Genomic DNA, 22,201 nt, shown 5'->3' on the forward strand with positions numbered 1-22,201 from the left:
GCAGCAACTAACCCCCGCCCCCCCGACCCCACGTGGTTGGAGGTTTCCAGAAGCGCTACCGCTGGGGCGCCGCGCAGCACTTAGCCGTCCGAACGCGTTTGCCGCTTCGTACTTCCACCATCTAGCGCCATGATAAGTGCCAGCCGAGCAGCGGCTGCTCGTCTTGTCGGCGCCGCAACCTCGCGGGGCCCCACAGCCGCGCGCCACAAGGTAGGGAATAGCTGGGCCTTCTCCGAGGGGCTCACGGCCTTGACCTCATGCTGCAGGCCTCGCCCTTCAGGCACAGAATTCTCCGGCACAGATCAGGGTGGTGGGAAGAAGATAACCAGCCTTCATTAATCAGTGCTGCCGTTGCAAGGTCTAACTCAGGATTGTGCTTCCATGTTTCAGGTTCTGCTGAGTCACACCTCTTAAAAGAGTATAGTTTTATTCTAGGAAGTAGCGGATAGTGTTTCTGACGGTCCTTTCAGTGGCTGTTGACACGGTTTTGGCCTTGGGGGCGAGGGACGCAGTTTTAGTTGGGAGGGAACAGCTGTTGTGGGTTTCGTTTAAATCTACAAGTCGAAGGGTGATTCTTCGCCTCCTCTAAAATGTGTGCTCGAAGACCCCGTTATTAGGGTGAAAAGAAAAAAGGAAAGTATCTTAGAAAAGTCAAAGCCAAGCACAGATTTTCTTTCTTAGGAACATTGGTCTGTAGTTCTCTCAAAAATTTTTGGCGTAAGATTGTCCTTTCTTGTTATTTCAGGAAAAATAAAATCAGGAAATGGCCATGGAGTAGTTGCTTACTGTGTAAGACTGAACATGTCTTCGGAGAACAGGACCTGGTCTCCTCTTTGCACTCACCATGGCGTTTAAAAAAAGGCTTGCGAGTATCCTGTGATTAGGTTTAATCCTGGTTTGAGGCCACTCCCGAAATTCTTTTCTAAACGACTCTCCAGGATTGCCAGTCCTGGTCCCCTTAAGGTGCTAGGTTAGGAAATGTCTCTGAGCAACTTACAGCTGCCAGCACACCTAGTAGGGTCTAGATACCTGTACACTGTTGCTGAGTATGAAATTGAGAAGTGTCTGGGTAGCGTTTTGTAAGGCAGTGATTCTCAACCGGGAACAATTTTCCCTCCTGCAGTGATATCTGGACATAATTTTTAAAAATTTTGGGGGCCGACTGGCTTCTAGCAGTAGAGGCCAAGGATGCTGTTAAACATCCTACAATGCACGGAACAGCCGCTTGCAACAAAAATTTGGTTCATAAGTCAGCAGTGCCAAGGTTTGAAAATCAGTAGTGCTAAGTTGAGAAACCCCATTATAATTGAAGACGATTTTATGTGTGTGGGGGGGTTCCATCTTATTTGGAAAATTCATACTCAATTAAATTTTCTTCTATTTAAGTACCACAATACCTTATATATATAAGATTTGATCTTTTCAGGTTATGGTTACCAGAATGAAGGTTTAGACTTTGTGTTCTTCAGAAGAATAATGGGAACAGGCTCAAGTTTTCATATTTGTTGATGCATTTTTATCTTTCTTTCTTTTTTTTTTTTTTTAAAGGATGGCTGGAATGGCCTTAGTCATGAAGCTTTTAGAATTGTTTCAAGGCGGGACTATGCGTAAGTATAACTTCGTTTCCTCTGAGAGGTAATAAATATTAAATCCTAGAGTGGTGGTCTCTAAACTTGTGCTTAACTCTTCCTTGAAGAAAAAAGTGACACATTTCTTAGAAGTTACAGATTATTTAATGCACAACTATTTACGCACAAGTTCTTGTGTATCCCTGCAACCGTTCTGGAGACCACTATTACGAAAACATTAACCGTAGCGTTATTTTAAATGTCTTTTAGATCAGAAGCAATCAAGGGAGCAGTTGTTGGTATTGATTTGGGCACTACCAACTCCTGTGTGGCGGTTATGGAAGGTAAACAAGCAAAGGTGAGCATGTTTGGAAGCTCTGGATCATATAGTAGTAGTAGTTAATACCCAGTCTGGAATTCTGTGTCCTTCGGCTTAGATGAGGGACTTTTTAGATTTTACTTATTAGTCAGAGGGGAGAGAGCACAAGCAGGGTCAACGGCAGAAGGAGATTCAAGCCCCCCGCTGAGCAAGGAGCCCAATGTGGGACTAGATCCCAGGATCTTGGGATCATGACCTGAGCCCAAAGCAGACGCTTAACCAACTGAGCCACCCAGGCATCCTGATAAGGGACATTCTTTTTTTTTTTTTTTTTTTTAAAGATTTTATTTATTTATTTGTCAGAGAGAGAGAGTGAGTGAGAGCGAGCACAGGCAGACAGAGTGGAAGGAAGAGTCAGAGGGAGAAGCAGGCTCCCTGCGGAGCAAGGAGCCTGATGTGGGACTCGATCCCAGGATACTGGGATCATGACCTGAGCCGAAGGCAGCTGCTTAACCAACTGAGCCACCCAGGCGTTCTGATAAGGGACATTCTTAAAGCTGTTTTTAAGAATTCTTGAGGTGAACCTTGGTTCTTAATTGCAAGGTGCAATTCCAGGATTTAATTATGTCCTGCCGTTAGAGGTAGAACTACTTAGGTTACCATTAGGACCAGTTTGGATGACTTGCTCTTTGGATTATTTCTGTTATCTGAGTCATGCATTTCTATAAGTCTGTTGAACCACGGAGGTGCAGGAAGAGTTTAGAAGCAAGTGAAGCACCACGTAACGTGTAGGCTGCATCTTAGGAACTCTTGCTGTGATACAGGGAGGGACCTCATTGGTTAGTTCATAAAACCTTTATTCCCACTGGGTTCCTCTCAAGATGCAGAGCACTTGGGATTCTTGAATTGTTATTTTGGCAGGTTTATTTATTTATTTTTAAAGATTTTATTTATTTAGTTGAGAGAGAGACAGTGAGAGAGAGCATGAGAGGCGAGAAGGTCAGAGGGAGAAGCAGACTCCCCGTGGAGCTGGGAGCCCGATGCGGGACTCGATCCCGGGACTCCAGGACCGTGACCTGAGCCGAAAGCAGTTGCTTAACCAACTGAGCCACCCAGGCGCCCGGCAGGTTTTTTTTTTTAAATGCCTGAGACTAGGAGGCAGCATGAAAAAATTTAGTAGTAGATTTTTTTATTTTTATTTTTTAAGATTTTATTTATTTAACAGAGCATAAGCAGGAGGAGCTGCAGAGGGAGAGGTAGAAGCAGACTTCCCACTGAGGAGGGAGCCAGACATGGGGTTCAAACTCAGAACCCCAAGATCATGATCTGAGCCAGAGGCAGACACTTAACTGACTGAGCCACCCAGTTGCCCCTAGAAGTAGATTTAATTCCCTATACTGGCAGAAAGTGTACCTTGTTCCAGGATCCTACTGTGAAAGATTTGATTTCTATTTATTTTTTCATTTTTTTGTTTTTAGTTATCACTTGTTTCAAAGTAAAGGACTAAAGATAAATACTTTAGGGGCACCTAGGTGACTCATTTGGTTAAATGTCCAGCTCTTGATTTCAGCTCAGGTCATGGTATTAGGGTTGTGCTATCGAGCCCCACATTGGTTCTGCACTCAGCTGAGAGAGTGTGTGTGTGTGTGTGTGTGTGTAATACATTTTTTTTAAAAAGTAAAAATACTTTAAACATGTACCTGACATAGTGGTTACTATGTCAGCATTCACAGAGCAGAAAGCATGCCCATTAGTACTGTTCTTGAACATTTGTTTCACAATAAGGGCCGTGATCGTATAGTGGTTAGTACTCTGCGTTGTGTTTCACAATAAGGGAGGTGTTTTGTCTTAAAATGATTGATAAAAGAGACTGGTGGTAGTGAGTGGAACCTCATTCTCTCTCTGTCTTTGGGAGTTTTAGGTGTTAGAAAATGCTGAAGGTGCCAGAACCACCCCTTCAGTTGTGGCCTTTACAGCAGATGGTGAGCGACTTGTTGGCATGCCGGCCAAGCGACAGGCTGTCACCAACCCAAACAACACATTCTATGCCACCAAGCGTCTCATTGGCCGGCGATATGATGATCCTGAAGTACAGAAAGATATGTGAGTAATGGGAAAAGCATAATTAACTCCCAGAGGCCACACAAAAAAATTTTTGCAGCAAGTTTCTTAGAGCATCTTCTGATATTTTTATACGTTGTCTGTGGAGGCATGTCCTGCACCTACCAAAAGGGTATTTCCTTCAAAAAAAAAATTCTTTTGCCTTCACATAATAGGTCTTTGCTATGTACTGACACGATGGGAAGATTTAGCTAGTCATTTCTGGATGACATAAATTGGTGTATCTTTGGTACACCAGGTAGAGAGAGGCAAGGTACATAGTGGCATGGGCTTCATCGTGTGCTAATCACCTAGGATTTCCAAGGTTTGTCCATGGTTATAGCATGTATCAGTATTTCATTCCTTTTTATGGCCAGATATTATTCCTTTGTATGGATATACTGTTGACCCTTAAACAGTATGGGATTGTAGTGCTGAGCCTTCATCCAGTTGAACATCCATATATAAATTTTGACTACCCAGAAAGTTAGCTACTAATAGCCTGCTGTTAATCAGAAACCTTACAGATAACTAACGTAGTCCAATTAACACCCATTTTGTATGTTATAAAGTATGTTAGAGTAAAAAGAGAGTTAAAAAGTCCTAAGGAGGAGGAACTATTTTTGTAGCATTATATTTACCCAAAAATATCTGCATATAGGTGGACCAGTGCATTTAGAACCCATGTTTAGGGGCAAGCGTATACTACTTTTGTTTATCCGTTAGTCAGTTAATGGATATATGGAGCTATTATGAGTACTACTGTAGGGATGCTAGGTTAGCTCAGTTAAAACAACATATGACTCTTGCTCTGTGGGTATTGGGTTCAAACTCCATGTTGGTTGGAGAGATTACTAAAAAGAACTTGAAAGAAAGAATACTGCCATAAACATCTGTGTACAGGCTTTTGTAAGGATCAGTTTTAATTTCTCTCAAGTAGATACCTAGTAATGGACTTGCTGGGTCATTAGATAACTCTCTAACCATTGCCAGAGCAGCAGCACAGATCTTTTGTTCAGCAGGAAATAATGTTCAGGTTTCACCAGGATGTTTTTACGTGTTAATGGTTACTTTCTAAAGGTTTTCATTAAATGGATTCCTGCCAAGTTTTTGTTTGTTGGCCATGGATCTCTTGGGATGGAGGATGGGCATTCATGGTATATGGTAGCCTTGTCATGGTAGGTTGTACAGGCACATTTTTTCAAATGCAATTTTTGTGTCTTTCAGTAAAAATGTGCCCTTTAAAATTGTCCGTGCCTCCAATGGAGATGCCTGGGTTGAAGCTCATGGAAAACTCTATTCTCCAAGTCAAATTGGAGCGTTCGTGTTGATGAAGATGAAAGAGACTGCAGGTGAGAATATTTAGTTCCTATCTGGGAAAGTTTGAAGAACTGGATGGTTTTTCACTTACATACCTCGATGTCCCTTGGATGAGTCTGTGGTGGTTGTTAGACAGAAAACCTAGAAATGGCACTGTTCCTCCTCACACATTCCCACATAATGAATTTATCTTCAGAGTTTTCCTAATGTTGGTTTAGCTTTTTCAGGATAGAGGGGTGGTATTCTGTATTGAAAGACAGAAGACTACACATTAATCTTTAAGCTCTGCTAAGTAAAATTTAAAACTTCCCATTTGGAGAAACTAGTGGCTGTTTTAAGTCTAAGAATAGGTCATTATAGCTGGGGAATCTTCACTATAATGTTAAAGGTGAGATACTGGGTTTTCAACCACTATCTTTAATTGGAATGTTTTCTGCGAGCTCTCTCTTGGTGTTAGGTCAGATGCGAAGAAACTTATGAGTTGTCTGTGGCTCCAAGAGGATAACACAAGTTGTTAGCCTACATGAGTAATTCTCTTAACTGTTTCATCTGACAGAGTCTCAGGATTGTTTTCATTCTTTAATTCTTTTCCAGAAAATTACTTGGGGCATACAGCAAAAAATGCTGTGATCACTGTTCCAGCTTATTTCAATGACTCTCAGAGACAGGTGAGTTCAGTTGGTTTTCCTGTTCAGGAAATACTTTATACTTAGGACACACGGTGGAAAATGCTTTTTTCTTTTCCTTTAGGCCACTAAGGATGCTGGCCAGATATCTGGACTAAATGTGCTTCGAGTAATTAATGAACCCACAGCTGCTGCTCTGGCCTACGGTCTAGACAAATCAGAAGACAAAATGTAAGTTTGTGTAGTAAACTCATTCATGGAACCATGAAAGTACTGGGCTGTAGTCTTTTGGGGGGGGTATTCATATTGTCAAGTATTTATTTAAAATAGTGTTTGGGGATATCTGGCTGGCCCAGTCGGGTAGACCATGTCACTCTTGATCTCAGGATTATGAATTCAAGCCCAAGTTGGTTGCTGAGACTGCTTTTAAAAAAAAAAAGAAAGAAAAAAACAGGTGATGGAGTCCTGTCAATTTTGCCTTTAAAAACGTAATTCATCTCTGTATTTATAAATAGCTATAAGGGCCATGTATTAAAATACCTGTCATATAGGCAGTTATCCAGTTTCAGTATTACTCTTGAGGGGAAATCCTCAAGTTTATGTTGGTTTAGTTATTAAAATTAATACTTTAGTGGCACATGTTCCATAAGGTCTTCTTTTTTTTCTTTCTAGCATTGCTGTATATGATTTAGGTGGTGGAACTTTTGATATTTCTATCCTGGAGATTCAGAAAGGTGTATTTGAGGTGAAGTCCACCAATGGAGATACGTTCTTAGGTGGTGAGGACTTTGACCAGGCCTTGCTACGACACATTGTGAAGGAATTCAAAAGAGAGGTTGGTTCCCAGTATAGTTACTATGTAGACATTGGAATGTTGAGAATTTTCTTTATCCACATGGCTGTTTGCTTTATGACTCTTTGACCTTAATAGAACATTGACTACAACGCTGAAACAATTGAATTTCAGTTCATTTGCATTTGCATTTCATTTCATGAGTGGAATGAAATACTCTGATTATTGTAGCTTCAGCTTGGGAATAAACAGATTAAGAAGGATATGGAACCGTGTATAATATTGGCAGAAAAATTCTGGGGACTCCTGTCTTGAGCCAGAACCCAGTGATTGGAAAGAACCGATTTGGATCCAGGCACAGATAGCCTTTACAGAATAAGGTTTCTTTTCCTTACAGATTTTTAAGGCAGTAAGTGATTCATGCTTATTTATTAAAGGATGGATCTGTTTTATGTTGTTAACATTATCACTGTATCATAAAATAGTATTTATCAGCTCGCTAATGCTAGTATTTTGTGTTCTCATTTTGTAGACGGGGGTTGATTTAACCAAAGACAACATGGCACTTCAGAGGGTTCGGGAAGCTGCTGAGAAGGCTAAGTGTGAACTCTCCTCATCTGTGCAGGTGGGATGTGGAAAAATCCCAACAGTTTTGATGTTTTCAGCCTTAATTTATTTGAATTCTGTGTTCTAATTTGCATGATGTCCGTCTGATCTTTTTATACTTTGCTGGTTGGTGTAAAAGCCCTCCATGAACAAAGGAGCAGTACTTTAAGGATGAGCCAGAATTTGTTAACCACCCAAATAAGAGGTTTCCTATATCAGAGCCAAAACATAATAATGATCTGAATTACATTGAATACATTTTTATTTGCCTTAAAGGTACTGATTTTAAGATCTAGACTAGTAGCATACAAAATTAGAATCACTGGCCTAGAAATAATAGGACTCTCTAAGAACTGCTATTGTCTTCATTTCAGATAGCCCTTCAGGTGAGTCTCTTAATTGTCTGGTTTAATTATTTGGATCAGCAATCCAGAAAGTAAGCTATGAAACCTGGCTGAAGGCTGGGATATAGATACTTGTGTACTTTTCTTTTAGCATCAGAGTTGCTCAGCGCCTATAGAAGGGATCAGCATGTGGTGTCCAGTCCTTCTCAAGAGGTGAAGCTTTAGTTTGCCATAACCACTAAGGACAACTATATAAAGCATGTTAGATCTGGGTCAGAGAGGCAACAAAATGGAAGGCAGGAGATCTGTTTCTGGGATCTCTGGTGGCAGCAGGAAAACCTTAACCCGTGACTACTTTAGTTGTTAATTTGATCATATACATTGGGTCATCTAGTGGGGGGAAACCCAGTTTTCTGTTTCGGCCCCCCCCCCCCCAGATGTGGATTTTTAAAAAGTTTTTTAAAGTAGCTATGAAGAGTGACAAAGTACAGAGTCATCCATAATTACGGTGTGCTTTGTCCCTGCTGTCATACAGAGTGGCAGAACTTTGCAATGTGATGGTTAGGATTAGAGTTGGAATACACAACACTGCTTTGGAGGTATAGGTTGGTTTTTAGTGTGATTATTTATTTGACAGACAGAGATCACAAGTAGGCAGAGAGGCAGGCATAGAGAGAGGAGGAAGCAGGCTCCCCGCCGAACAGAGAGCCCGATGCGGGCCTCGATCCCAGAACCCTGGAACCATTACCTGAGCTGAAGGCAGAGGCTTTAACCCACTGAGCCACCCAGGCGCCCCTGTGTTGAGCATTCTTGCATATTAATGTTTGTGCATGTTTAACTAGAGATTAGTAGAATGAATTTCTAGAAGCGTCACCTTCATGAGGTTTACAGTGTGGTATAGAGGTGTTTTGTTTTGTTTTGTTTTTTTAAGATTGATTTATTTAGAGAGCACGTTGCAGGGTAGGGGTAGAGCAGATTCCACCCAAGCAGATTTCCCGCTGAGCCCTTGCAGGGCTCCATTCCAGGACTGAGATCACGAGCCAAAATCAAGAGTCAGATGCACAACCAACTGAGCCACCCAGGCACCCCAAAGATAAAATTAGGACATTGTGTTAATAACTAGTCAAGCCAGAAGTTATGTGATTAAGAGTGGCCCTGTGGGGGGACCTAGGTGGCTCAGTGGGTTAAGCCTCTGCCTTCAGCTCGGGTCATGATCTCAGGGTCCTGGGATCGAGCCCCGCATTGAGTGCTCTGCTTGGTGGGGAGCCTGCTTTTCTCTCTCTCTCTCTGCTTGCCTCTCTGCCTAATTGTGATATCTCTGTCAAATAAGTTTTTTTTTTTAAATCTTAAAAAAAAAAAAAGAGTGGCCCTGTAGACAGAATGATGGGATTCGAGTCCTTTTTCAATACTTAATAGCTGTGTGGCCTTAATAAATTATTTAACATTTCTGTTCTTTTATCTCTAACATGAGGACAATAGTGCTTTCTCCCTTAGAGTTATGAGGATTTCTAAATTGATACATGGGTAGGACGTGTCTTAAGTAGTAGTCTGAATTAAGTTATTGGGGCACATGGGTGGCTCAGTCAGTTAAGCATCTGCCTTCAGCTCAGGTCATGATACCAGGCTTCTGGGATCAAGCCCCGAATTGGGCTCCCTGCTTAGTGGGGAGTCTTCTTCTCTCTCTCCCCCTGCTTGTGTGTACATGTACACTTATTCTCTCTCTCTCGAAACCTTTAAATAAAAAAGTTAATGTAGTAAAAAAGCAAAGTTACATTTATAATTGTAAGAGAAACCTGATAAAGGTGTTTGACCTAAAAAGGGGAGTTTCTGAAAGATGTTCATAAGAGAAGGATAAAAGGTCAAGTAAATAACAAAGCTCTGGGGTAAAGACCTGAGAAAGGGCTAGTAGTTTGAGAGCAGGCATGCTAAGAAAGTGGAATATGAGAATAGAGGCTTTATAGGTTTGGGATTTGGGTCTGTCCTGACAAGAGTGAGTATAAACCAGTGAAAACTTTTTTTGAGAGATCTCTACACCCAACATGGGGCTTAAACTCATGAGATCAAGAGTCGCACACACTGCCCCCTGACCCAGCCAGTCACCCCTGTGAAAATTTAGGGGCAGTAATGTCAGATGTGGCTTATGACAAGTGCAGTGGCAGAAGTGGAGTAAAGAATTGTTCTGGGTTAGGAGAGTTCCTGCAGCTTGAGTGGGAGAACCTTGGGAAGCTAATGTGGACCTGGACTAGAGTGTGAGAAACTGTTGGAATTTTTGAGAGACAAGGGACAAAACTTGGTCACAGACTGGTTTTAGAGGGTTGAGAGTCCTGGAGTTCAAATTGTCAACATATAGCATAGAGAGAACTACATTAATAATGTCCATGTGAGGGGCGCCTGGGTGGCTTAGTGGGTTAAGGCCTCTGCCTTTGACTCAGGTCATGATCTCAGGGTCCTGGGCTCGAGCCCCGCATTGGGCTCTCTGCTCAGTAGGGAGCCTGCTTCCTCCTCTCTTTCTCTGCCTACTTGTGATCTCTGTCAAATAAATAAATAAAATCTTTAAAAAAAAAAAATGTCCGTGTGAGGATTTTTTAAATTAAATTTTAGAATTCCATTTGTCAGTTGTACTGCCTGTATTTCAAGTGATGAGCCATGTGTGGCTAGTGGCTGCTGAATTAAACAGCACAAATACAGAAAGTACTGTTGGGTATGTTTATATCATTAATTTTTATTTTCTGATTTGGTTTTATTAAAATTTTGCAAAGAAAGAAGAAATTGTCCATGGTGTTCTATAGCAGTACTCAGGATCACTCTTTTATAGAAGGGATGTATGTTTTAAGTCTGGCTATTGAGCATTTAAATGCCTAGGGTAGTTTACCTGATGAGAGATAGTTAAGGATTTGTTCCTTCTTAGTCTTTTTCCTGTTGGCGTTGCTTTGATGTGAAATTGGAAGGGGGCGGAAAGTAATTTTGTTCCTGAGGTTCTACCATAGGACATGTGTTTCAGCATGATTAGTGAGTTTTGTTAGTCTAAATATTCTGAATCTAGGCCTTCCTAGGATTTGGGGTTTATTAAATAATGGCTATTACCTGCTATGGTTATAGCAGTGTTTGCTACTTACCATGAAGGTGATGGCAGTCAAGTCAGTCTTCAGAGTTACCTTTAGCATTTTTGTTGTAGCTTTCTTACCATCTTCTGAAACTCCGAAATCCCTGGCTTGGGGCAAGTTATTTGGTTCAAAGCATGCCTTTGACTTTATTGTGTATACACACATTGAGTTTTAGAAAACTTGGTGACTGAAAACAGTAGTGTGACTCCTAACTTATGTTTAGTGGGAGGACATTTTTTCATTTTCTATGTGGGGATTTTCCCTGCTCTTACATTCTTCACTGTTTTTTGTTTCTTTTTGTTTAAGATTTTATTTATTTGCAACAGAGAGCACGCAAAAGTATAAGCAGGAGGAGCAGCAGACAGAGAAGAAGCATGCTCCGTGCTGAGCAAGATCCCAGAATTCTGGGATCCTGACCTGAGCTGAAGGCAGACACTTCACTGAGCCACCCAAGCATCCCTACATTCTTATTTATTTATTTTTTTTAAGATTTTATTTATTTATTTGACAGAGAGAAATCACAAGTAGATGGAAAGGCAGGCAGAGAGAGAGAGAGGGAAGCAGGCTCCCTGCTGAGCAGAGAGCCCGATGCGGGACTCGATCCCAGAACCCTGAGATCATGACCTGAGCCAAAGGCAGCGGCTTAACCCACTGAGCCACCCAGGCACCCCAGCATCCCTACATTCTTCTTTGTTCATTATAGATTCTAAATTTTTTGCCTCTGGGAAGAGAAGAGCTTGTCTTTGGTGGCCATTCATTTAAAGTGGGTCTCTCTGTCCCTATAACTTTGGAAGTCTTCTAAGTGGGAGTATGGTCTTATTTTAATTGAAATATATAAAGAAACATCACAACTATTGCTCTCCTTGCTTTCTTTGCAGACCGATATTAATTTGCCATATCTTACGATGGATGCTTCTGGACCCAAGCATTTGAATATGAAGCTGACTCGTGCTCAGTTCGAAGGGATTGTCACTGATCTAATCAGGAGAACCATTGCCCCATGCCAGAAAGCCATGCAAGATGCAGAGGTCAGCAAGAGTGACATCGGAGAAGTGATTCTTGTTGGTGGCATGACTAGGATGCCCAAGGTATGGATCCATGGAATCTTTGGCATGGAAAAGCAGACAGGGCAAGCACATAATGTCTTCTCTGGACAAATGGTTTGTGTAAGGACATGAATATATGGCTTTCCTGCCACAGTGACCTGAAAGGGCAATGAGTTTCTTCTCTCACTAGAGTTCTTTTTTAGACTCTTTTGGACAGAGAGAGAGGGAACACAAGCAGGGAGAGGAAGAAGAAGGCTTCCTGCTGAGCCCGGAGCCCTATGTGGGGTTCAGTCCCAGGACCCTGGGATCATGACCTGAACCAAAGGCAGACACTTAATACCCAGGTGCCCCAGCCTCTTTTTAAATTAAAGGTATCAGGAAAAGGATTGGGAAGGATCGGATGTCTTTGGGGTGGTAGCATGGAGGATCCTGAACTTCATTTTGGGGAGTATTTTTAGAAATGAAACAAAGTTTGACATCAGAGATAGCTTAAAACCTTGGTATTGTCTAGCTCTAGGGGCAGTTTTGGACAGGAATGTCTTCCTACCATGGTGTTTGGGCTTCTGGCTGCATCTTTTCAACAAGGATTTGTGCAGTGATGCATTTTATCAACACATCATTCTGATAAGACAGGTGTGTGGAAAACGAATGACTGAGCACAGAACCTGTTGAAGATGCAATTCTTGGCTGTAGCTTGATTAGAATTTTCATGGGCCTTGATAGAAATTTTCCTTTGTTGTTCCTGGGCTTTGGAGAATATGCACAGAATAAATTTGGAGAAAAAGAAGCTTTGAATCAGGAAGAGATCTTTAGGTTAACAAATTATCCCAGATGCTATTTAAGTAGCACTTTTTCCTACCATTAATAAAAGAAGCAGGAAGAACATGCTTCACATTAGCACCAGTGTTGAATTACTGAATTAACCACTACTGCTTGTAAGTTGGTCTGTAGAAGAGGAATTAGACTAACTAAATCCTGATGTCTTACACCCTCTGTTTCTGGTGGTGGTTTGTTTTTTAAGTAAATCCATGCTTCGCATGGAGCTCAACACTGGACTGGAACTCATGAACCTGAGATCAAGACCTGTTCTGAGATCAAGAGTTGGACACTTAATGAGTTGAGCCACCCATTCACCCCATGCACCCTCTGTTGCTTTTTTTTTCTTTTGAAGATTTTATTTTTTGAGAGAGTGAGCACATGAGCTGTGGGAGGAACAGAGGGAGAGGGACAAGCAGACTCTGCACCAAGTGCAGAGCCCAATGCAGCTGATCCCAGAACCCTAAGGTCTTGACCTGAACCAAAACCAAGAGTCTGAGGAAATCAAGAGTTCGATGCTAAACCAACTGTGCCATCGAGGCACCGCTTTACCCTCTGTTTCTAATTTAAAGTGTTGTATGGGAAACCCGGTAACAAAACGTAGATTTTTCTCATATCTTTCTTTCCAAGATTTTTTTTTTAATTATTTGACAGACAGAGATCACAAGTAGGCAGAGAGAGAGGAAGAAGCAGGCTCCCCACTGAACAGAGAGCCCGACGCAGGGCTTGATCCCAGGACCTTGGGATCATGACCTGAGCCGAAGGCAGAGGCTTTAACCCACTGAGCCACCCAGGCACACCGATTCTTCCCATATCTTATAAGGGCTTAGGAATGATAGTCAAGTAAAGTATTTGAGTATTTCCCACTTGATACATTGAAGTCATTGAGAAAAACTCATATGAAATAGTAACTTGAATAAAAACTCTTTGAAGCAGACTGTCCTAAGATTTGCTGTGATTTTGGGATACACTCTTCCCTTCTTGGGTAGTTATCCTTAGTAGTGACAGACTCTTTTATTATTTATTTATTTATTTATTTATTTATTTTTGATGGCTTAGGTTCAGCAGACTGTACAGGATCTCTTTGGCCGAGCCCCAAGCAAAGCTGTAAACCCTGATGAGGCTGTGGCCATTGGAGCTGCCATTCAGGGAGGTGTGTTAGCTGGTGATGTCACAGATGTGCTGCTCCTCGATGTCACTCCCTTGTCTCTGGGTATTGAGACTCTGGGAGGTGTTTTTACCAAACTTATCAACAGAAACACCACTATCCCAACCAAGAAAAGCCAGGTAAGAATCACCTACTCCTCCATTGTCCCAGAGATACGAGGGTCTGTGAGGGACGTGACTGCATCCTCCTTATGTGAGCTTTTATTAGAAAACTTCATTTTTGTCTTGGAAGTCCATACTAGTTGAATGTGAGTGCTAAGAATCTTGTGTTCTGTTCTCTTCTGTTGTTCCTGAAAAAATTTTCTTTACATGTCAGCCAGCAGTGATTAGAGGGAGGGTATCAATCTTCTTCTTCAGGGGATTTAAGTAACTTTGCAAAAAGGAGCCTCATCATTTGGGACTAAATTCCCTGTACTCGTCTGTTCTGAAAGGCAGTAAAGAGGAGGACATGGCCAAGATTAAGAGAACGTACTTGTTTTGTGGGTGTATGATGGGGTTCCTTAGATAGCAAGCAAGGCTACTTGGACAGTGGCTTGCTCAACCTTAGATTAAGAATTATTTCCCGCCTTTCCCAGTTTTGATGTTTTTCTGAAAAGCTGTTAATACTAAATGGATATGGCTTTTTGTTCAGTGATGTATTGCCAACACATCACTGAAGAGAACTATGGTGACTTTGCGTGACTAAGCATAAATAAAATGTCTGTGACCTGTTTCTTCAGATGAGCATGTTTCAGCATCTCACTTTTATTAGCTCCTTTTGAGGCCGTTTACTAATGTATCTTTGTATAGTGTATTTGCTTAGCTGAAATAATAGCTGTTGTACACTCTTTGTGCTACTCCTACTCCAGTTCCCTGCAAAGACATAAATAAGTCTTTATTCTGAACGTGGTGTGGATTGGGATTCTGAAGTGTTGAGATGTGAGTTTCTTTCTTTGGTTTGCACTTTATATAAGGGAAGCAACCCATTCAGATTGCCAGCCCAGGGAGTTTCTTTGTTCCTAGGTGTTTTCTACAGCTGCTGATGGTCAGACTCAAGTGGAGATTAAAGTGTGTCAGGGTGAGAGAGAGATGGCTGGAGACAACAAACTTCTTGGACAGTTTACTTTGGTAGGTATCAGGAATCCTGGATACTGTACTCGTCATTCTCTTTCCATACAGTTAGACTACATTTTAATCCTTAATGATACCACAAAAAACTGTTAAAACACACGGGGACCTAGTCTGTGTTACCTTGACTTTGATTTTTACCTGAAAGTGTTGCTTGTTATCTGATGTCTTAGGAACTTCATTAAGAAATTGATGAACACAAGAGCCAGGAAAATATAACAAAGTTAGGAAAAATCTCCAATTACTATTTAAGACCTTTTGATATTGGCTCCTGTTCAGCATTGTTATTGGTTCTTGGTGAAATGAACAGTGATGGAGATTTTTCCTCTCATTCACTGGTCCTCAGATACATAAAGCCATGATGGCTACTTGCTGTCACGAAGCTATTTCAGGTAGCAATGAAATTACCACCCTTATTATGAATTTGTGTTTTTTTATACATTTTATTTGTTCTAACTAGGAACAAGTAAGACTATAGAGATTTGGAAATAGAACACTGGACCTCTCATGAGAGGAACTTAACTCCATATATTTATTTATTTTAGATTGGAATTCCCCCAGCCCCTCGTGGAGTCCCTCAGATTGAAGTTACATTTGACATTGATGCCAATGGGATTGTACATGTTTCAGCAAAAGATAAGGGTACAGGACGTGAGCAGCAGAGTAAGTGTTTTTATTTATCCAACTGTAAGAGTGAGGCAAGGGACCTTGAAGTTCCTTTGTTTGAGAAACAGATCTTCTATATTGTACATAGCTTTACCCCCACCCTTAGTGGAGGATGAATCCTCTTTGTTCCTTTTCTCCTTGGTTGGCAGATTACATTAAACAGGTATGGTGTTTATTACCTCAAATAGGCAGGCACTGGACTTCTGGATCAGTGAAGTGTTGGTAGGCAGGCAAGTCGGTTAATCTATGTTATTTCAAGACCCTTGGTTTCCTTTTTTTTTTTTTTTTAAGATTTTATTTATTTGACAGACACAGATCACAAGTAGGCAAAGAGGCAGGCAGAGAGGGAGAATCAGGCTCCCTGCTGAGCAGAGAGCCCAATGTGGGGCTCAATCCCAGGACCCTGGGATCATGACCTGAGCCAAAGGCAGAGGCTTAACCCACTGAACCACCCAGGCCCCTCCTTTTTATATTATAAGGACAAGAGTATTCTTTTTATTACATATCAAAATTGGTTACTCTGTACAGGTGTATTCTTTTTCTTAATAGAATAAGCAGATATTTTTACCTAAATAATAATAAGATGCCTTTCTTTCTCACTATAGTCGTGATCCAGTCTTCCGGTGGGTTAAGCAAAGATGATATTGAAAATATGGTTAAAAATGCAGAAAAGTATGCGGAAGAAGACCGGCGAAAGAAGGTAACTACTTTCTGCTCTTGCAGTTGGGAAGTGAAAGGGGGAATATGGATACATGAATTTTTCCTCTCTTTGCTCATAACTTTTGTGTAGAATCCCTTTCTTATGCTCAGTCTTTCGGTATCAGAATTCTTATGTTCTCCAGTCCAGCTGTAATCACTTACAGACATCCTAGACTCTTTCAGACCACAATAACTTGGTTTTGGTTTTTTTTTTTTTACTCTGTAACTATATGCATCACTTAAGCATGTTGTCTAGCTTGGTGGGGACATTCAACCAATTGCTTGATTAGGAAGTCTTCATACTAAATTTCTGATTTTTATTAGGAACGAGTTGAAGCTGTTAATATGGCTGAAGGAATTATTCATGACACAGAAACAAAAATGGAAGAATTCAAGGACCAATTGCCTGCTGATGAAGTGAGTCCTCTTTTAAAATAGTTAATGAAGTTAGGCATTGTCACCAATGGCAGTGAAGTGGGATTTTTTGGTTTTTTAAGATTCTGTGTATTTGAGAGAGACCAAGCACAAGCAGGGGGTAAGAGCAGAGGGAAAGGAGAAGCAGACTCCCTGCTAAGCAAGGAGCCCAATGTGTGGCTCATTCCGAGGACCGTGGGACTCCCAACAGCCAAAGGCAGATGCTTAACCAACTGAGCCACCCAAGCACCCTTTTAAGTTTTTCTCCGTGAGTCTTGATAAGAATTCAGTGATATTTTTTGTTTCTCAAGGCTTTTTATTCCCATTTTTCACAAAAACTTTGATTTGGGACCATTTTATAAATAAGGAAATGGAGATATAATTCTAAAGATGAGTTTAAAAAAAAACTTAAAGATGAATCCTCTATCGGTGGTAGGAATTTCTTAATGTTTCTATTACTGCTACATAAAATGGGATAAGAAACCCAGAAAAAGAGTTTGGTTTTTTGGTTTTGTTTTTAAGTGCAATAAGCTAAAAGAAGAGATTTCCAAAATGAGGGAACTTCTGGCTCGGAAAGACAGCGAAACAGGAGAAAACATAAGGCAGGCAGCATCTTCCCTTCAGCAGGCATCACTGAAGCTCTTCGAAATGGCATACAAAAAGGTACAAGGGCTGAAGGGCACATCCCTAACTTGATCTTAATAGAACTGTTGATTACTGTTGTTACTGATGGCAGTGTACATGGCCATTTTATTGGAACTGGGAGTACTGGAGTTGGAAATACTCTTGCATTCTTGACTCTGCATTGGGAGGGAGGGTGATAGCAGTCAGAAGGAGGGCTGCACAGAAACCACCAATAATGTACAAGAAGGGAGGGAGAGTGGAATAGGCTAGATATGCCTCCTCCATTTTTTTTAGTTTATCAAAGTACAAACTGTCAGACTTAATACTGAATGAGTTGCTCTCAAATATTTTAACAGATGGCATCTGAGCGAGAAGGCTCTGGAAGTTCTGGCACTGGGGAACAAAAGGAAGATCAAAAGGAGGAAAAACAGTAGTAACAATAAACTTTGGAGTCAAAATACGACGCTTGGGAGTGAAGGGATTTCCTGAGCAGAAATGGGCAAACTTCAGTCTTTTACTGTGTTTTTGCAGTATTCTATATATAATTTCCTTAATATGTAAACTTAGTGAGAATTAGCTAATGATAATTAATGAGAATTTCAACCATACAAAGTTCATAGTACTCTCTCATTTTTTCAGCAGCATGTAAAGGGTGGGGAGGGAGGATGATTTATGGATAATTATTGAAACAATGTTTTGTGCTTTAGTACCCATATTTTCAAGAGGTGAAACTACCTCGAAACATAATAATGAAGGTAGTCAGCCATAGACCTGGAATGAGATCATACGGGGATGGGATCCTTCTAGTTAACTGAGAACTACTACACCAGCCTGTTACATACCTAACAAGGTGTTCTTTAACTGAGGCTTTGCAAGGCAAGCCAGCTGTGTCACATTGGGAGGTAGGGCACGAGTAACTATATCAATGGAAAAATAGCTGGAATATACAGCTTTAAAATAGGGTTCCTTAACTTCCCTAAGGCATATTTTTCTAGCTATCTTCTGTTCTGTGACTGGCACTTGTGTCCTTGTTGATTTTTTTTTTTTTTTTTTTTTGATCATTCTGGGTTTCTTTTTTTTTTAAATAAATACAAAAAGCATCTTGATCTCTTGTTTTTGAGGAGTGATGCTCTGGAGATTTAGCTTCAGGAATAGGACATGAGTCCTACTTCCCAATTCCCTGACCTAAAAAGTCACTCAGGTTTCTAACACTGGCCAAAATTCAGGATTTGGAAGGGCTAGTATAATGAAATACTATTACCAAGGACAATCAATCAGGATTGGACTCTTTCTACATTTCTCCTGTTTAATCCTGAATGAGTTGCCTTGTCCCATACTCTCTGATACAGTTCTGGTTAAATGCTGACACCTTCAGAAGCAGAAGGGTGACTATCTTTCCTATATTAGTTAAGTGTGAAGAATTATTTACCAAAAGTTTTCCAACAGTCTCCCCCCCCCCCCACTTTTTGTGAATTACTGTCATATACCATGCCCAAAGGAATCTGTCAGTCAAGAACATGGCCTTAGACCCCATCAGATGTAATGCCTCCTTTCATTCTATGAGATCTAAAAATGAAATTGATGTATAATTAAGTCAATATAGTGCTCTAATGTGAAGGAGATTGTTTACACAAGTATTACATTCCTGAAAAATTAAGTGTTCCTTAACACCCATGTAAACATTTCTGGAGATTCGTATGAAAAATAAATTTTAGGCTCAAGTTTTCAGTTATGTGAACACTTGGGAACCTTGTGGGATGTGCAATTCTTTGTGAAAGATTATCTAATGGCATGTTGGAAGTTACTTATTTAGTATCTCTGGTCAGTGTTTGCCCACTGAATGTCTCTAGAGTCTCCCAATCTTTGTGATAATAAGCCCCTCAAGGACTTCTAAAGCACCCCAGGTAAGAACTAGTAGTTTTTTATTAAAGGTCCATCTTTGGCATCAGGTAAAAGAGCTGCTTGGAAAGGCACTCAGAGATACAATCTCAAGCTACTCCATGTGTAGCAAACAGAGCAGCATTTCAGGTACCTAACAGTAAAAATTCTAAATGGTACAAACAACTTTGAAAGGCAAAAGTCTTTCTTGAGGTATAGTCTCCCTTTTGTGGTGACAACTGCCCTGACAGGGCCCAAAAGGAACTGATGGTTTTCCTTCCTAAGTAGTCTTTCCAGTTAGAATAAATGTGCTTCTTAGACTTGCCTAAACAAAAAAAGTCAATAAATTTTAGCCACTGTCAATGTACATCCAGAACTACCTTCTTCACTCCTACCAATGAGTATAATTTACTTGTTGGGTTCTTCCAAGTAGTTTTCCCCCACTTAAAATCACACCCTTGCCACTCTGGTCATTTCCCGTAATAGTCAGTAACCAGAAATCACAAGTGGCATTTCAGGGTGCCTAGGTGGCTCAGTTAAACATCTGACTCTTGATTTTAGGCTCAGGTCATGATCTCCAGAGTTGCGGGATAATCCCGCAACTGGCACGCTCCACGCTAAGTGAGGAGTCTGCTTCAAATCTCTCTGCCTACTCCGTGGTCTTAGGCATGCACATCCTCCCCCCCCCCTCCCCCGCCCTTTCAAATATTTGAAAACAATCACATGGGAGCATTTGTGTCCTTTTCAGTAAGAATGGTTCCTTTACGATTTTGTCAGAGAAAGCAAGCACAAGCGGGAGAAGCAGTAGGCAGAGGGAGAATCAGGCTCCTTACGTGACCCTGGGATCATGACCTGAGCCAAGGCAGATACTTAGCCAAATGAGCTACCCAGACATAGAATACTGACTTGAAGGTACAGGCCATTTAGTTTACAGAATGGCCCTTGTCACCTGATGATTTCCTTGAGTTCAGAGTCATGTACATAGGTGTTATATCAATGTATCAATTACCAGGAAGAATAAGATGCTCTGCTCCATATTTCATTTTGAAGATACTTTCAGTAAGCTACTAAGGTGGCTTAATTTTAAGTATAACAGTTACATTAGAAATGCTATAGCAAGAAGAAACAGTAAAGGTAAATTCTTACAGAAGGTACATGAGCTTAAAAGTGAGAGACAATCCAGACCTTGAAAATAAACTAAGCAAAGGCTGTTCACTATTTCAGATACCACTGTGACTCCATTCTGCAGTCCTAAGGCTGCTTTGTAAGAACTGTCTCCTTTCCTCTAGTATCAGAATAATGAAACGGATGAAAGCTTAAATAAAGGAACTATAGGGTGACCTACATTACTCAATCTGTACAGCATGGAGGCAATTTAGCAATTACAGAAAGAACCAGTGAAAGTCATTTCCACAGGTTAAAAACGACTCAGCAATTTGATAATGCTTAAACCTAATACAATGCCTCATTATCAAACCCGTTTCTGCTGTAGCAGGTCACAAAGCAGAGATTTGGGGGAGGGACCTGCAGAAGGGGAGAGAATCTTAGCAGGTTCTGTATCTAGCACCGAGCCTAACACTGGACTACATCTCACAACCCTGAGATCATGACCTGAGCCAAAATCAGTGTTACACTTCTAATAGACTAGAAGTGTACTGGGCCACTCAGGTGACCCAGTAAGAAGATAATCTTGACCCTAAAGAGAACACTGCAGCTGAATCAGCCTTTAATAACTATGAGTTTCAAGTCTGAGATAGGAAACAGGAAAGTAATACATTCTACGTAGGGACATCAGGCTGGCTCAGTGGTAAAACATGCAACTGTCAATCTGGGGATGATGAGTTTGGGCCCTAAAGTTTGACCTAAATCACAGGCTTTTTTTTTTTTTTTTAAAGATTTTATTTATTTACTTGAGAGACAGTGAGAGAGAGCATTAATGAGGAGAAGGTCAGAGAGAGAAGCAGACTCCCCATGGAGCTGGGAGCCTGATGCGGGACTCGATCCCAGGACTCCAGGATCATGACCTGAGCCGAAGGCAGTCGTCCAACCAACTGAGCCACCCAGGCGGCCCTAAATCACAGGCTCTTAAACAGGTTCTTACAGCCCCTGACCTAGCAGATAGAGATTGGGAGTTACGAGAACAAGGAGTCCACATGAGTGACTTCGGGTCCATAAAACACTAATTACACAATGTAAAACGGTATTAATTTTTCTGAAGAAATGGTCCACTGCTTTTACGAACTTCTTGAATCTGTGACCAAGAAAGGATTGAAACCATAGCTTTCCTAAATGGAAACTCACTCCACTGGTATAGCTTAAATTCAGTTCAAACCCTCCAGATCCCTGCCCCCTTGCCATGTGCCAGCTCAGTTTTACCTTTGTGTTTCCTAAGTCCTTGGTCTACGCTCTCCATGAAACCCTAACTACACTGGCTGTTTCACTCATTATTTTACTCTAACATAAATTATTTCAAAAAGGATTATTCTATAAAATACAACTATTATGAACACATAAAAGACAAGAGCAACTCCTTAATAGCAAACAATTGTCCAGATTTACCCATTTCACAACTTTAAGATAGTATTTAAGTAATGTCTACAACCAATGTTGGGCTTGACCTTAGACCCCCGAGATCCAGACTCAAAAGCTCTACTGACTAAACCAACCAGGTACCCATTTCACAACCTTCTCAGTTGCTAAAAGAGCCAGGAACCAAATAAAGTCCACATCCTTTACTGCTTCATATGTTCACTAAGACTCTGCTTCCTTTTCCCCACACTTTACTACCCATCTATCTATAAAGATATTATTTTAGAATGTTGGAGAGAGGGGCAGAGGGAGAGAGAATCTCAGGCAGCCTTCCCTGCTGAGTGCATAGTCTTAACATAGGGCTCAATCCCATGACCCCAAAATCATGACCTGAGCCAAAATCAAGAGTCAAACATGTAACCAACTGAGCCACCCAGGCACCCTGCAATCTGTTAAAGAAACTGGTCCACCAGTC

At 41.1% G+C, this 22,201-nt stretch overlaps 1 protein-coding gene and 1 non-coding gene across 2 annotated transcripts; both read left to right on the plus strand.

Moving 5' to 3' along the window:
- The first annotated feature begins 15 nt into the window (after positions 1-15).
- Positions 16-19,064, plus strand: HSPA9 (heat shock protein family A (Hsp70) member 9). The gene is made up of 17 exons (XM_004744860.3): positions 16-210; positions 1,549-1,607; positions 1,839-1,926; positions 3,809-3,990; positions 5,215-5,339; positions 5,902-5,975; positions 6,058-6,164; positions 6,606-6,768; positions 7,259-7,351; positions 11,659-11,868; positions 13,702-13,929; positions 14,812-14,916; positions 15,462-15,579; positions 16,188-16,282; positions 16,606-16,698; positions 17,218-17,358; positions 17,676-19,064. The coding sequence occupies exons 1-17, from the start codon at positions 130-132 to the stop codon at positions 17,751-17,753; spliced, it is 2,040 nt and encodes a 679-aa protein (XP_004744917.1). The 5' UTR covers positions 16-129; the 3' UTR covers positions 17,754-19,064.
- Positions 12,417-12,487, plus strand: LOC123390840. Its single transcript, XR_006605447.1, has one exon. It is a non-coding gene; the product is annotated as a small nucleolar RNA SNORD63 (small nucleolar RNA).
- Positions 19,065-22,201: the final 3,137 nt, after the last annotated feature.

This window comes from Mustela putorius, unplaced genomic scaffold (assembly GCF_011764305.1).
Source record: "Mustela putorius furo isolate JIRA1106 unplaced genomic scaffold, ASM1176430v1.1 tig00000145_pilon_pilon_pilon, whole genome shotgun sequence".
In the NCBI taxonomy this organism is placed as follows: Eukaryota; Metazoa; Chordata; class Mammalia; order Carnivora; family Mustelidae; genus Mustela; species Mustela putorius.